At 59.2% G+C, this 16012-nt stretch overlaps 1 protein-coding gene across 1 annotated transcript; it reads left to right on the top strand.

The window, feature by feature from the left end:
* The first annotated feature begins 1385 nt into the window (after positions 1 to 1385).
* On the top strand, positions 1386 to 14616 carry ARHGAP30 (Rho GTPase activating protein 30). The gene is made up of 12 exons (XM_011376995.2): positions 1386 to 1755; positions 5920 to 6022; positions 7582 to 7726; positions 8529 to 8611; positions 8778 to 8885; positions 9476 to 9603; positions 10057 to 10228; positions 10307 to 10410; positions 10485 to 10562; positions 11112 to 11513; positions 12423 to 12688; positions 12777 to 14616. Exons 1-12 carry the CDS (start codon positions 1659 to 1661, stop codon positions 14415 to 14417), a joined length of 3327 nt encoding a protein of 1108 aa, XP_011375297.1. The 5' UTR covers positions 1386 to 1658; the 3' UTR covers positions 14418 to 14616.
* Positions 14617 to 16012: the final 1396 nt, after the last annotated feature.

The raw sequence follows: 16012 nt of genomic DNA, 5'->3' as shown, positions 1-16012 counted from the left end.
GTGTCCACAGTTGTTTGTGATCTGTGGAGAGCGTTGGGACTTGGCGACAAGGACTCCTGGTTCAGTTGTGGCATCGAGGAGAGAGGGCAGTGACCACAGCTGAGGAGGGCGGGGGTCCCGGTGAAGGGCGAGCATGTCCACTTCGCCCAGGAGTCTTGGGGCCACTGCCTTGGGCTTTTCTGCTAGTTTCTCTGGACGGAGCCTGGGTTAGATAAGGTCTGTTTCTGCTGGAATCCCTGAGTTTGTGCCTGAACCCTGCTAGACCTGAGAGCTGCTGGTTTCTGGACCAAAGGACAGACTCCCATCCCCAGCCAGCCAGGCCCAGCACCCTCGCGTGTGCATCCTGTGTAAATATGTGCATATCTGTACATAAGATGATGTTCTGTGTTTAAATAAACAGATCGGACCTGTCCTGGCTGTCTCCTGTCTTGCCCCTTGAGCTGTGTCAGCCCCAAACTCTGTACTGTCTGTCTCGTCCCCGTCCTCCTTGTGGTCCCGTGGGGGGAGGCGCTGGGTGCCTGTGGCTGGGAGGGCAGGGAAAGGAACAACCCCTACAAGACTAGCAGCCACTCCGAGAGTCCCCAGGAGGGACGGTGGAGCCCAGGGCTCCTTTGGGACAGGCAGCACCTTGGTTCGCGGTGCCGAGAAGCCCGTGTGACAATGGCCTCTCAGCACCACCAGCCTGGAGGTAGGTGGCAGTGTGCACGTGTTACGGATGGAGGGACAACCTTGACTGAGCCCCACAGTGTGAGAGTCGGAAGGGTCTGAAGATTGTCTAGTCCACGGGTCCCCCCACCCCTGCCACAGACCGGTGCCGGTCCGTGGCCTGTTAGGGACAGGGCTGCACAGCAGGTGAGCGGCAGATGAGCGAGCGAAGCTTCATCCGTATCCGCAGCCGCTCCCCAGCGCCAGCATCACCGCCTCAGCTCCGCCTCAGATCCTTGGGAACTAGATTCTCATGGGAGCCCCGGTCCCTGGTGCCACAAAGGTTGGGAACCGCTGCTCTCGTCCATTCCCCTGACTTTCGTACGTGTGGAAACTGAGACTCTATAAAGTCCGGTGACTCAGCTGGGGCGTCGAGCCAGTCAGAGGCAGAACCCGGTGCTCTCTTTCCTGTGAGCGCTGCCTCGCTCCCGGGGCAGGCTTAGGTCTCCACCCTGGACCCCAGAGTTCTGGTCTTCAGGGGTGTGAGGCAGCTCACGCCCCAGACCAGCAGGCACCCCAGGGCCCTGACATCACCTCCGCTTGGCCAATGAGCTAAGTCGCCGCAAGGGGTGAGGATGTGTCGGCTACCTCCCCCACCCCAGCCCCTGTGGTTGCAAAGATGCTCTAACAGGAAGCGGGTTTGAGGAGCTGCACAGCTTCCTGCCCCCCCCAGGGCTGAGTGGGGCGAGCAGGGCGAGTGCCAGTTCGGGCCACGAGACGCAGCTTCTTGCCAGGGTCCTGGCAGCTTCCTCTTCCACGGCCGCTTCCGTGTGGCCAGGGCTCCAGAGGCAGGAGCTGCTGTCTGCTTCTAGGCCCCCCTCTACCCCAGTTCGGAGCCCTGCCCCCTGGGGCCGGGCCGGGGGGGCCCGGAGGCCGGCTTAGGATCCCATGGGGGACCGGTAGGGCGAAGGCCTCAGGGTCGGAGGCTGGGCCAGAGCCCCGCAGCCCCAGCCATGAAGTCTCGGCAGAAGGGAAAGAAGAAGGGCAGCGCGAAGGAGCGGGTGTTCGGGTGCGACCTGCAGGAGCACCTGCTGCACTCGGGCCAGGAGGGTAAGGGCCAGCCCCGGCCAAGCTGCGGCAGAAGCACCTTGGGGTGCTCGTGGTGGGGTCGGCAGCTGGACCAGGCGAGGCAGGAGCCATGCTGGGGAGCGAGGGCAGGGCCGGGAGGTGGCCGGCGGAAGGGGCGATGGAAGTTCCTGAGTCTGAACGGAAGGGGACAGGAGCAGGGCCCCAGAGGGTCTGAGGGAGGCGGAAGGGCCGAGGGGGTCTCCTGCCTGGAGGAGAGTGCCTGGGGCCGGGTGGCAGGCTCTGGCTCCTCTGCAGAAGCCACGAGCGAGGATGTGGGGTGAGGACAGCCCTCCCCACTGCCCGTGACCCTACTCTTCCCGCTCAGAGGAGAGGCAGGTTCGAAGTGGATGAAGGGCCAGGGAAGAAGCTGCAGAAACGGGCAGGCCCGGGAGTAAGAGGCGGCTTGAGGTCTGGTGTGAAGATGGCGTGGAGGGGGCACAGAAGGTGGTGTGGGGACTGCGGAGCTGGCCCAGCGTCCACCCTGGGCTTGGAGATCAGGGACGGTGTTGGCCATCTGAGCTTGGCGTGGAGTAGCCACTCGTAACATGTCTCGCTGTGATTTGAAATTGAACACAGGTGTCCTGGGCGCCGCCGGCTTGTTTTTGGCTCACCGGGCCCCTCCCAGGGAAGGGCAGGTCCCCCCTCCCCCACCCGCCCCGCCCCGCCTGCCGTTTCCTCTTTGTCCCCTGTGCTCTGGGTTGCACAGCGCAGTAGCAGGAGGGTGATGGCGGCTCCCGGCTCATTTCCTGCTCACAGCTGGCCCTGCATCCCCAGACACCTTCTTCCCCTTTTCTCCTCCCCCAGAGGCCCCCATCCCTCCCGGCCTCCCTTAGGGAAAGCCCGGGGCCCAGGGAGGCACCCTGAGTAGCTGAAGTGACTTCTCGGGGCCTTTCTCTTCTCCACGGGCGGAGCCCCGCTCTCCGCACAGGGCGGCCCCCTCGAGAATGGAGACTCTCGGCCACACGCGTGCGCTTTAGCTGGGACCGATGCTCTTCTCCCAGTTCTCTGCCAGCCCAGCGCGGCCTCTTCGTCTTGGCCGTGCCCTTCCCTGTCACCCTTCCTGGCCTCTGCCTGCATCCCCTTTCTCTGGAAAGGGTGGACACCCGGCTGCTGGGGCCTGGCCCAAGTGCACCGCAGAGGGGACGGAGGCACCCGCCGGCCCTCGCCAGAGCCTTGCGGACAACGGCGGCCCCCTCTCCCTCCCCGGCTCCTCCCGGCATAGACGGACGGGTGGAGAGCAGAAGGGTAGGCAGGCTGCTGATGCTTCCGTCTAACTCAAGGCCCAGCGGGAATGAGCGTCCTTGCCAGTGCAGGCCGGCTCCAGGCCCCCTCCATCTCCGGTGCGCTGTCTCCCCACGCTCACACCCCTGGTCCATCCAGCGCCTTCCCCCCGCTCTCTGCCCCGGCGACTCGCTTCCATCTGCGAGCCCCACACATGTGCCCTCCCTGTTCCTGACCTTTATCTCTTCCGATGCGGTGTTCAGATTTCTGACTCCCCCGGTCTCCAGGCACCAGGCCCCCGCCCTGATCTGCCCCCTTCCTTGGCGTCTCTATGCCTTCGACTTAGCCACCCCAACCCTGCCTCGCACCTGTGTTTCTGACCCCATCTCTGACCCCTAGCTCCTTGCCTGCCCCCTCTTTCTGACCCTGTCGTCTTTCCCCCATCTCCTTGACCCATTTCCTCAGTGGCTCTGACTCCCCAGGCTCTTGAATGCCTTCGTTAAGGGCCTTCTCTGGAGGTTCAGAATCCACAGAGAACAGGATGAGGGAGACCTACCCTGCCTGGTTGCAATTCATGTGAAAAGGACCTGGGGTTCAGGTAACAGCAGCCCATTTCGAGTCAGGTGTTTGCTGCAGCATTAGGCACCGTGAGTGAGGCAGCAGCTCCGACAAGGAGGGCCACCCCCTCTCTGCATCTGTGCCGGGGCCTGAGGTCAGGGGACCCCTGCCAATGGGCCCAGGTCCTGAAGGGACGGATGGTGAACTTAGGGCGAGGACTAAGGTGCGGTGAGAGGTGACCGGGGAGCCCTCGCCTCGGGCGCTCGCACGGCCCTGGGAGGGGCTGATCCTCTGCCTCTCTTGCCCTGGACACCTTTCTCGTCTCACCCAAGTCCTGGCGCTGGGGTCTGGGAGGGCAAGGGCGTGGACGCCAGGTCGCAAGAGGCTTTACAGTAGTGGCTGAGGAATTTATTCCCTTCTTTGTGTATTTCTATCTTACTTAATTCCACAAAGAACTTGGGATGGATGACTTTCAAAACCCAAAGCTTTACAAAAAGAGAGAGACGATGACCAAAGGACTTGAGTTGACGGGAAAACGAGAGGGAGGGTAAGATCAGGGCCCAGAACTGCGTATTGCCTGGTTCTCTGTGGGTCCTGGGCGTGGGCCCTGAGCGCCCGGCGATTGATGCGGGGCTAAGCACAGTTAGGAATGAGACTCATGAAGCCCATAAGAAAGGAAAACCAGGTGGCTTAGGAGAAGCACAGCCTTTTTCTGACACTGACACGTGAAAGGGACGGCCTTGGGGAGTCACAGTCTGTCGGGCTCAATAGTTCATCCTGGGCAACATTCCGTGTCGAGTCTCCGAGAGGCGTCACCAATGCTCACAGCTGATTGCTTAATTCGTTGAGTCCTGTGATAACCCTTTATTGAGCACATGCTCTGTGTCTTCACTGTGCTGTATGCTGGGGAGGATGTTACTGCTTGTCCAAAGGCATAGGTACAAAAGAAACTAATCAATCTAAGGCCATGCCACCCTGAACGTGCCTGATCCCGTCTGATCTCCGAAGTCTGGTTAGTACTTGGATGGGAGACCACCTAGGAAGACCGGGCGCTGTAGGTGTAAAAATAAAAGAAACTAATCAGAACGAAGTGCAGTAAGTGCTATAATATAGGTGCAAAGGACTGTGGGAGCTCTAATAAAGATGAAAGCAAATGGTTCAGAATTGGAGGTGCTGGCCAAGGAATGTTTTGAAGAATGCATAGGAGTTCACTGGGCAGTCAAGGCGGCACGTGTCCAGGCAAGAGAGTCGCGTAAGTGAAGGCACAAGGCTCTCTCGTCGAGCAGCAAAGGGGTGGGCTGCAGGGTTTGTTGGGGGACTGGCCGGAGCTGAGGCTGGAATGGTGGCTTGGAACTGGCTTCTGAGGGGTCTTCTGTACCATGCTGAAGAGTTTCTATTTTATTCTGTATCCGTACGGTGAGCAGTAAAGACTGGAGTGGAGCAGGTTGTACAGACAGCAAAGATTTAAGGCAGGCAAGTGCTTTCGAAATCGCTGTGTGGCCTGTGGAGAGGGGCTTCAGCCTGTGGCTTCTGAGGATTTCTCACGTGTGAGACGCTGTCAGACGATGCTGATGAGGAATGTCGGGAGGGTTGTGCTCTGATCTCGTCCTTACGGAGCTGACAGCGCAGTAGCAGAGGAGGGCCCGGGGCAGGGGGACAGAAGCAGCTCTTCGAGCTCTCGGAAGTGAATCCTGGCTCTGCTGGTCGGTACTGGTCACTTGTTACTCTTTTGACCTTGTCTTCCTGTCTGCAGAGTGGGGACTAGAGCATGTAATGACAGTGCCTGGCACATAGGACCTTCTCTCCCGACTTGACCTGTCTGGAGGTCTGGTGCTGTTTTGTGCACCTTCCCATGACGAAACTAATGTCCACGCACTTGCTTACCAGAGCGGGTGCTTTGCAGGTATCCCCATCAGCCGCGTTCCATTTTGAGTGGGACAACTAACGTTCCTCTATTTTGTGTAGAGTGTCATGTAAATGCACTTTCGAGACCAGTTTGTACCCCGAGTCCCCTTTCACACAGATTGCTGCTGCCCCTTTAAAAATTCCAGAGTAGCAACAAGTAATTATAGAGAAAGAAATTTCAGTTCCAAAAGGCAGAATTTTCTAAGGGGAACAGGCAGCCTAGAGAGGCAGCGAGCCCCCTCGCTGGGGTGAGGGGCGTTTGCGCTGATGCTCAGGACCCAGTGGGCAGAGAGGCGGCAGAGGGCTTGGCAAGTGGGAGCTGATGGCCTGTACGAATCTTTCTGACGAGTTTTTATTCTGCGGGCTTTGCCCCCAATCTCCCCAAACTCCCTTCCCTGATGCGTCCATTTCTCGGACGCCCAGACCTTCTGACGTCTCCCTCTGCCCTGCGTGTGTCCCCAGTGCCGCAGGTGCTGAAGGCCTGCGCGGAGTTCGTGGAGGAGCATGGGGTGGTGGACGGCATCTATCGCCTCTCAGGAGTCTCCTCCAACATCCAGAAGCTCCGGTGAGTCGGGCAGTGCGGCGAGGGCTCTGGGGGAGCCAGAGGGTGAGGGGAAGTGGGGAGCAGGGGTCCTAGATGCTAGGTGCTGTCACGGAGGGGTTCCAGAGTCTTCTCGGGAAAGGTCGAGACCGTGCCCCCACGCCCCCAGGCTGGCACGCGTGTACGTGCGTGCGCACACGCAAACTGACACACCTGCACTCCCCCCCACACCCATCCAGCTTTTAAAAATTTAGATATGATTCTCACACCATAAAATTCACCACGTAAAAATGGACGGTTCGGTAGTACACTCACAGGGTGTGCGACCCGCACCAGTGTCCAACTCCAGGACATCTCATTGCCCCTAAAAAGGACCCCCTTCCCCAGGAGCAGCCCCTGCACACATTTCGCCTGCCCAGGCCTGGCAGCCGCTGGCCTGCGTTCTGTCTCTGTGATGTTCTTACTCTGGACGCGTCATGTCGGCGGGTCCCGGGGTTGTGCCTCGTGCGCTGGCCTCTTCCTCACACGGTGTTTTCCAGCTTCCTGCCTGTTGTCTCAGACGGCGGAGCTTCGTTTCTTTCCATGGCTGAACGATGCCCCATCGCAAGGCTTTTCCACATTTAGTTTCCACTCACCATTCACGGCCGCGTTGCTTTTGGTTCCTATGAGTAATGGTGCTACACACATTCACGTCTGAGCCCTTGTGTGGACACGTGCTTCTGATTTACAAGAGAGTGTGCGTAGGAGCGGAGGTGCCGGATCGCACACGCGTAACTGTGTGTTGAACGTTTAAAGGAACTGCTGGACCGTTTTCCACAGCCGTTTCCTCATTTTACATCCCCACCAGCAGTGTGTGAGGGTCCCCCACATCCTGCCAGCACTCGTCACTGGGCGTCTGTTTTATTATAGCCACCCGAGTGGGTATGAAGTGACATATTTCATCTATATTGTCATTTCCCTAGTAAGTAACAGTGTCGAGCACCCTCTCATGTGCTTATTGGCCATTTGTATGTCTTTGGAAAAATGTCTCAAACTCTTTGTCCATTTTTTAATTGAGTTATTTGTCTCTCTTGAATTGTAATCATTCTTCATATTCCAGACATTAAACGCTTACCAAATCTATAATTCTCAAATGCTTTCTCCCATTCTGTGGGTTGTCTTCACTTTCTTGATAGTGCCCCCTTGACACACAAAAGTTTGCAGTTTTGTTGTTCAGTGTATTTTTTCTTTGGTTGCCTGCACTTTTGGTGTCATAGCTAAGAAACCGTCGCCTAACCCAAGGTCATGAAGATTGACACTTACGTTTCCGCCTAGGGGTTACACGTGCCCATCTTGCAGACACCGGAAACACGCCCGGGCTCTTCCCCCGCTCGCACTGTCCCCTGCAGGCCCCTGCATCGCTGCGCACGCCCACAGCTGCTTCCTGGCCTAGGGCCCTGTCAAGCTACATATCCGCTTGCCCCCTGCACAGCCACTTACACGACTGAGACTCGCTTCCCCATGGAGACACGCCCCAAGCTCTCCCCATGCACCCCCCACCCCCGAGCCCCTACCCTGACTACTCTGCCCTCCACACCCTCCAGGCAGGAGTTCGAGGCAGAGCGGAAGCCGGACCTACGGCGGGACGTCTACCTGCAGGACATTCACTGCGTGTCCTCCCTGTGCAAGGCCTACTTCAGGGAGCTGCCGGACCCCTTGCTCACCTATCGGCTCTACGACAAGTTTGCTGTGAGTTGGGGGCTGGGGCGGAGGACGGGGGTGGGGGGCAGCTGTTCCGATGTTGGCAGCCCAGGTGCGTCCAGTGGCCGGCAGAGGCTTAGCGATCCTGAATGGTGGAGACCACGTTCCAGGAGCTCGAGCCCTCCCCAGTCTCCTTGCACCCCCCAGTGCCCTCCCTGTCCCCCGCTCTCTCCGTTCCCTCCTTTCCCTAAGGCTGCAGACCACACATAGGCACCGGTGGTCAGAGCTGGAAGGCCTTGGAACTCGTCTAGACGAGAGCCTCCCGACACGTAAGAGAGCGAGAACGTTCTCAGAGGCCCGAACTTCTCGAGCGTGCCTCCACGACTGCGATCGCGTGCCCGCGCCCTCTGAGTGAGAACATGGCAGAAATGCCGCCCGAATCGACGCTCGTAGGACGAGCCGCGCTCCGTAGAGCATGCCCGTGTTTGAAGACCCCGAACAGCGGAGGCGCCGCCCCGCCCACACCCACTAACCCGGCGGGCGTGGGCCTTCCTGGACACCCTGGAATAACTCCACGGCCCCTGAGCACTCGCGAGGTCAGGGGCACTGATATGTCCCAGGACCAGAGTGCCACCGACAGAGGATTCCAAGGCAGAGAGGGGCAGTGAGCTGCTCAGGGTCACAGAGGTATTAAGTGGCATGACCAGGATTCAGCTGCAGGTCTTGTGGGCCCCACGTTTTCTGCTGGCAGCTCTGGGTCAGGGACGGGGCCTCTGAGTCTAACTCGAGCTCTGGGGTATGAGCAAGGGTGGTGCGGGGCGCTGAGTGCTGCCCCTTGGGCCCCCACCAGGAGGCCGTGGCAGTGCAGCTGGAGCCTGAGCGCTTGGTCAAGATCCTGGAGGTGCTTCGAGAACTGCCCGTCCCGAACTACAGGTGTGTGGGGCCCCTCCCCACCTCCAGCCCCGACCTCCCACAGCCCAGGCTCTCCTTCCACCAAGGGCCTTGACTGGCCCCTTCTCGTCCAGCTCCCAGGCCCCAGCCCTACTCCTGCCCCGTGTGGCCCCTGAGTGTCCTCTGCCCCGTGGCGCCTTTTCTGCAGGACCCTGGAATTCCTGATGCGCCACTTGGTGCACATGGCCTCGTACAGCGCGCAGACCAACATGCATGCCCGCAACCTGGCCATCGTCTGGGCCCCCAACCTGCTGAGGTGCGTGCGAGCAGTAGCCCCCCGAGCCTGGCCCCGAGGCTGACTCCGGGAGGGCTGTGGCTGTGCGTGTGCCTTGGGGAGGTGGGGGAGGTGAGGGGGGATCTCACGGAGCCCGGGGAGAAACAGGAGCTTCAGGGTTACACCAAGTGTGGGATGGGCTCACCCTTTAGCCCTTTCTGGAGCTCGAGTGAAGTTCCTGAGGGCAGCGCCTCCGTGTTCCCTCACGCGTACCCACTGGGCCCCCAGCCGGAGCAGGACTGATCCCTGTCCGGTGTTTGTCGAGCAAATGTCTTACGGTCTGTTGGAGAACTGGCCAGCACACCATTCCTTGTGATGCAGGCAGACTAGGAGAAATCCTTATAGTCATTACAAACGAGACACCTTGGTGTGCGCAGGAAGCAGAGTTAATTCTGAGGAGGTGTCTGAGAAGGGTTCCTGGAGGAAGCGCCGGTAGAGACTTGAGTCCTGCGCACGGTTTACAGGTGGAGGCGGGCTTACCGGCACGCAGGGGAAAGGCGCAGGGGCTCTTAGGAGAACTCGGGTGAAGAAGTGTGGTGGGGCTGGGGGCGCATAAGTCCACGTCGCCACAGGTCTAAGGACATAGAGGCTTCAGGCTTCAACGGGACTGCGGCCTTCATGGAGGTGCGCGTGCAGTCCATCGTCGTAGAGTTCATCCTCACGCACGTGGACCGGCTCTTCGGGGGTGCTGCCCTCTCTGGTTAGTGTCCTCCTCACCCACCACGTCACTGCTCTCAGTCTGGGGTGTCATGTCAGAGTTACACAGGGCCTCAAAAATCATCTAGTTCACTCTCCCCGTTGTGCAGATGAGAAAACTGAGTCTCCAAGGGAGGTGTTGCTGATGGCCACATGGGGACGCGCTGGCAGTCGGGACTCGGGCAGGCCTCTTCTGCTCTCGGTCTGGGGCAGAACTTGGTCTCTTAATCGCCGTCCTGGCTCTCAAGGCTAGTGACTGCTCAGTCCCTCCCCCAGCCCACCAGGCCAATGTCCTGGGATCCCCTGGCCCTCTCTGTCCCTGAGGACTCACTCCCTCTCGAGGAGCTAGGTCAGGGGCCTCCGGGCACAGCCCTAGCCTGGCAGCTGGTGGACGGGCCGTGTGGTGAGGACCTGGGTGCCTGAGCCCTGTCTTCTCTGATGTTGGCTGATTCCCCAGCTGCTGATGGGGATGGTGGATGGCGCTCTCTTCCGGGGCCCCGGGCGTCGGGCAGCCCTGAGGACCTGATGCCCAGGTCCCTGCCCTACCATCTGCCTAGCGTCCTGCAGGCTGGAGACGGCCCCCCGCAGATGCGGCCCTACCACACCATCATCGAGATCACAGAGCACAAGTAAGGTCTTCCTCCGGGGCCCTCCTCCCCTGCACAGACCACCGGCCTCAGCCCCAGTGATTTCTCCATTCCCTGCAGAAGGAAAGGGTCTTTGAAGGTCAGGAAGTGGAGATCAATCTTCAATCTGGGTCGCTCTGGCCACGAGACCAAGCGTAAACTCCCACGGGGGCTGGAGGACAGGGGTAAGTCTGGGAGATGTGGGGGCCTCTGCCGCAGGTGTGCCAGGCCCTGGCTCTATCATGCCCCTGTCTTGCAGAAGACAAATCTGACAAGGGGGTGCTGCGGCCAGCCAAGAGCATGGACTCGCTGAGTGCTGCGGCTGGGGCCAATGACGGTGAGTGTAAGTGTGTGCTCCTGTGCGTGTGCGTGTGCGTGTGTGCACTACTAACAGCATGGGCCTGTACGCATCTGTGTGGAAGCGTGTCTGTGAGTGTACCTGTAAGTGCTTACCAGTATTAGGAACAAGACCGGTGTGTGCGTGTGTGTGTGCACATGTGGCCAAATGTATGCACTAATTTAAAACTTATGTAACGAGTGCCTGTTATATAGCAGCCATAGTGCTGGATGCTGGGTTTACAGTGGTGAGTTTATCCTCTGTCTCTGGGGTGTCATGAGTACTGGCAGGGACAGAGTGGCTGTGTGGAGGCAGGGATGACCAGTGGCTATATCTTCAGAGAGGGAAGGGGTTCCTAGGTGTGTGTAGGTGGGGTGACTGTTGACCTGCTGTGGAATTTGCTGTGCTGGCCCAGGGAAGCTGAGCCCCGTGCCATCCAGGATTCTAAGCCTCAAGGAAGCAGAGGGCACTCTCCGGAGCATTCCCAAGGTGTCCAGGTCAAGTCCCTTGTAGCTGAGACTATTCCCTGCCTCTCTCTCTCCTCCACAGAACCGGAGGGGCTGGTGGGACCTAGCAGCCCCCGGCCAAGCCTACCGCTTTCTGAGAGCTTGGAGAATGATTCTGTGGAGGCAGCAGAGGGTGAACCGCAGCCCGAGGCAGAGGCCCTGGGCAGCACGAACTCAGAGCCAGGCACGCCACGAACTGGGCGGTCAGCTGTCCGTGCTGGGGGCAGCAGCCGTGCTGAGCGCTGTGCTGGCGTCCACATCTCAGACCCTTACAATGTCAACCTCCCCCTACACATCACCTCTATCCTCAGCGTGCCCCCAAACATCATCTCTAACGTCTCCTTGGCCAGGCTCACCCGTGGCCTTGAATGTCCTGCCCTACAGCCCAGGCCGAGCCCTGCCTCTGGCCCTGGCCCCGGCCCGGGCCTTGGCCCTGGCCCCCCAGGTAAGGACCCTGGGATTTCCAAGGATGGGAGAGGGGACTACAATTCTCGACTGAAGCTCTGATGCTGGGGAGGGAGGAGTCCCTACCCCCAGGGCTTTGGGTGGTTACTTTCAGCTGCCTCCCTGGTTCAAGGTTGGGGAAATCCAGTAATGTTATCAACTCGTGTGAAATCTATGGAGAGAAGATGTCTCAGGTACCCAAGGATGGGGTCAGTGTCAGACGTATATGGCAGGGATTGCTACACACAAGGTGGGATACGTAATAGAGAACAGTGATCATCATCATAACATTAATACTAACAGCGAAGACTTATCGAGGGTTTATTATGCGTCATATGCTGTCTTAAGGACTTTGCTGGTGTTAGCTTATTTCGTTTTCTCATACTCTATGACACAGGTATTGTTATCCTTACGTCACAGCAGTGGCACCTGAGACTCAGGTTAAGCAATTTGTGATTTAGTTAGGAGGTGGCAGGTCTCGGATCTAATCTTTGCTCTGACTCCAGTTCTGAAAGTGTCACTGAGAGGTGCCACAGGGTAGTGGAGAAGGATGTGGGCTATGCAGTTGAGTAGATGTGGGGTCAAACTGTGTCACTTGTGTGACCTTGGACAAACTGTTTAATTTCTTGGAGTCTCAGTTTCCTCATATGTAAAATGGGGATATTACAGCGTGGTTTTGGTGGGGAAAAGATAACACGTTGTAAAACATAGCACAGTGGTTGGCACGTGCTAGGAGCTCAAAAAAGGCAGCTCTAAGCCAATAGGTAAACTGGTCTGAGAGGGTTGGCCACATGGGGTACCTGCTGGCAGTGCTGGGCCCACACTGCAGCAATGCCAGGAAGACCCGCACTGGAAAGGGTCAGGGCTGGCCTTGACCTTTGTACTCCTGGGACTCTCTCTCTTCCAACAGATGAGAAGTCGGAGGCAAGCCCAGCCCCAGGTGCCCTGGCTGACTCAGGCGCGGCAGACGTGGCCCCTGCCCTGGAGGACTGCCTGTCCCAGGAGGTGCAGGACTCCTTCTCCTTCCTAGAGGACTCAAGCGGCTCAGAGCCCGAGTGGGTGGGGGTGGAGGATGGGGAAGTGGCCAAGGCAGGAGCAGCAGGAGCCGCCTTCTCCCCTGGGGAGGATGACCCTGGGATGGGCTACCTGGAAGAGCTCCTGGGAGTTGGGCCGCAGGTAAGAAGCCGCGCTGGGTTTGGGGGTGGTGAGGAATCCAGAGGGGAGACAGGGCCACCTGGTTCTGAGCCACATGCTGTGCCCGCAGGTGGAGGAATTCTCTGTGGAGCCACCCCTGGATGACCTGTCTCTGGATGAGGCACAGTTCGTCCTGGCTCCCAGCTGCTGTTCCCCGGACTCTGCTGGCCCTGGGCCAGAAGCAGAGGAGGAAAGTGGGGAGGAAGTCTTCCTGAGTGCCTACGATGACCTCAGCCCCCTCCTGGGGGCCACACCTCTGGCCTGGGAGGGTCCAGGTCTTCGGGAAGAAGAGGCAGCAGGGTGTGGCAGGCACGAGGCTCCAGGACAGGCCGAGGAAGCACAGGCATGCTGCAGACCTGGGCAGGACGAGGGGGCTGAGCCTGGCAGCAGATGGGACATCAGGGAGGAAGCTGAGGGGAGTCCAGAATGTGAGGTGGAGGCTGGAGGGGCAGGGGAGGATGAAGAGGAGGCTGGGGGAGGCCAAGAGATGACGGTCAGTTTGAGAGAAGGAAGTGGGGAAGAGACAGAGGCCAACGGAGAAGAGGCCAAAGGTCAGCGGGAGGATGAGAGCTCGAAAGCAGCTAAAGGGGTGGAGAAAATGGGAGGAGAGCAGGGTAAAGACAAGGACGAAAGAAAGACTGAGAGACAGGACGAGGCTGAGGAAGCGGGGGAAGCACAGGGAGAGGCCGGAAGGGACCCCGAGCACGAGGCCCAGGAAAGCCACGCTGTGGAGGAGAGCCGGGAAGTTGTACAGGAACGACAGGCTGAGGAAGGCAGAGGGGATGAGGATAAGGTCAAAGGACGGCAGGAGGACGGTGACCAAGAGGCCAGAGAAGACCGAGGAGACGGTGAAGACGGCAGAAGTGCAGAAGCAGCAGCTGGAGGAGGAGCAGGGGAGGTCGGCAAGGAGCGCGAGAGCGGCGATGGAGAGGCAGAGGGGGACCGGAGGGCCGGCGGGGATCATTTAGAAGAGAGCTTCCTCCTTGGAGGGTCATCTGTAGAGTCCTTGGAGGCTGACAGTGCCAAAGAGGGCAACGACCGTCCCTCTGAGACAGAACAGGCAGCCCCACCGCCACTTCGGCCAGAGGAGATGGAGCCTGAGGGGCAGCCTAGTTCAGAGGGCTGCAGTCCCTGCCTGTGTCCCCTGGGCTTGGCCGGCGGTGTGGGCATGCGCCTGGCTTCCACCCTGGTTCAGGTCCAACAGGTCCGCTCTGTGCCAGTGGTGCCCCCTAAGCCACAGTTTGCCAAGATGCCCAGCACAATGTGTAGCAAGATCCATGTGGCACCTGCAAGTCCATGCCTGAGGCCCGGCCGGCTTGATGGGACTCCCGGGGAGAGGGCCTGGGGGCCCAGAGCCTCTCGCTCCTCTTGGAGGAATGGGGGTAGTCTTTCTTTTGATGCTGCTGTGGCTCTGGCCCGGGACCGCCAGAGAACTGAGGCCCAGGGAGTTCGGCGGACCCAGACCTGTACTGGGGGTGAGGACTACAGCCTCATCCCCAGAACCTCCCCCTGTAGCATGACCCCTGCCCATTATCCTCGGCCCCTCAGCTGCCTGGAGCTCCCTCCTGAAGGATCAGAAGGGTCTGGACCTCGGAGTCGGCTTAGTCTGCCCCCCAGAGAACCCCAGCCCCTTCACCCCCTCATACCCCCACAGCGCAGATCGTATGCCTTTGAAACACAGGCTAATCCTGGGAAAGGTGAGGGACTGTGATTAGGACCAGAGCATTGGGCAAAGGGGACAGTAAGTTGTCTGGGATCTCTGGGGTCCCTAACTAGCTGTGTCTTCTGCAGCCCGAGCAGCTGCAGTGCCCAACTCTGTAGGCTCTGGGTCTCTAACTTCTCTGTGACTATGGGAGGAACTGCCTTGGTTGGTTCACCTGAGCTTGGCTCAGACACAAAGCACTTATCCCTTAGGAGAGTCCCAAGAAAGTCACCGAGATCCTGTTCCTAGGGAGTGTGGTCATTGGCCAAAGGGAACAGAGAGTAGGCAGAAAACGTAGAGGTTTCTCAAAGTGAAGAATGAAGGGGGAACTCCAGCCAAGTTCCTGCCTTCCTCTGCCGCTGTGACCTTCTCTTCATGGAAGCCCCCAGGGTGGAGGTGGGGAGGACAGGGCCGGTCGGAACTTGTCATACCCTTCTAGAGTTGCTCATCCTTGTTCTGCTCTTGGATGCCTGTATACCTCCTGACCCTCTTAGCTCCAGATTACGCGCACGTGTCCAGGAAGCGCCGTGAAGACCTCGATGTTTGCTGGAGGGACTGGCTCCCTTCCCAGCAACTCCACCCACTGCCTCTGGTCACCTTAAGGGAGGTCTTGCTGTGGCCTCGCCTTTTGCCTTGGGAACAACTTCCTCCTATTTCAGGGAAGGGGAATGGCATCTCTGGGGCCCTGGGACTGCTTCCGCAGACAGGCTAGGGCCACTAGCCTCATTCCCCTAAGGAGTGACGTCTCGGAATAAAAGTTGTATTTTCACATGTAAATAGTGTGGAGTTTGATTATTCTTATTAGAGTCTTGGGTGACCGGTATCCTAATTTCGCGTTTGGCCAACCGTCCTCCTTTTTTTGTCGTTCGGGTGCTTTTCTTCCGTGGTTGTCATGGAGACCAGTGGCTAGAAACCAGGGCTGGGTTCGCGGCGGTCAGGAAATGGGGAAGAGAAACTGCCATTTACATGATGTTCATGTGTGTCAGGAAAGGCTAGGGATTCCCCGCGCTTGGACTCTTTGCCCTTGGTTTTATTTAGTCCACCTAACAACTCTGTCAGGTCGGCACTGGTCTCGCCATTTTAGTTGAGGAAACTGAGGCTTTTTAGGTCAAAAGGCCTGCGAAGAGACCGGAGGTGAGAAGCGGCAGCGGTCGGTCGAGCGCCGTTTGCGAGGCTGGAGTCCGACGCTCCCCGTGACACCGCGCCGCTCCGAGCCCACGCGGGGCGGGCAGTGCTGAGAGGGACGGGGAGCAAGGGCCGTCGCGCGGCCACCGGGACGCTGCCACACCGAAAGCCCTGGGGTCTTCGCGCGAGGGACGCCGACGCAGAGCAGCACAGAGGCCCCGAGCGTGCCCAGACGCGTCCGGACCGAGCAGGAAACGCTTCCAGGAGGCCCGCGTCCAAGATGGCCTCCGTGGTAGCCCTTGTCAAAGATGGCGCCTCCGACCGAGGTGCCTCCCTTGATCTACACCGGCCCAACGCCCTTCCCGGGAACTGAATGTAAAGGCCCTGTCCGGCAGAAAGACGGTAGCACAAGTCGGCGTTCTTGCCCAGAGCGCGCGGGGCTCCAGCGTCATTCTTCCCGGGCGCTCGCCCCTTCTGGA

The sequence above is a fragment of the Pteropus vampyrus genome, unplaced genomic scaffold (genome assembly GCF_000151845.1).
Source record: "Pteropus vampyrus isolate Shadow unplaced genomic scaffold, Pvam_2.0 Scaffold304, whole genome shotgun sequence".
NCBI classification, from domain to species: domain Eukaryota; kingdom Metazoa; phylum Chordata; class Mammalia; order Chiroptera; family Pteropodidae; genus Pteropus; species Pteropus vampyrus.
This window is presented reverse-complemented; position numbering and strand designations above follow the sequence as displayed.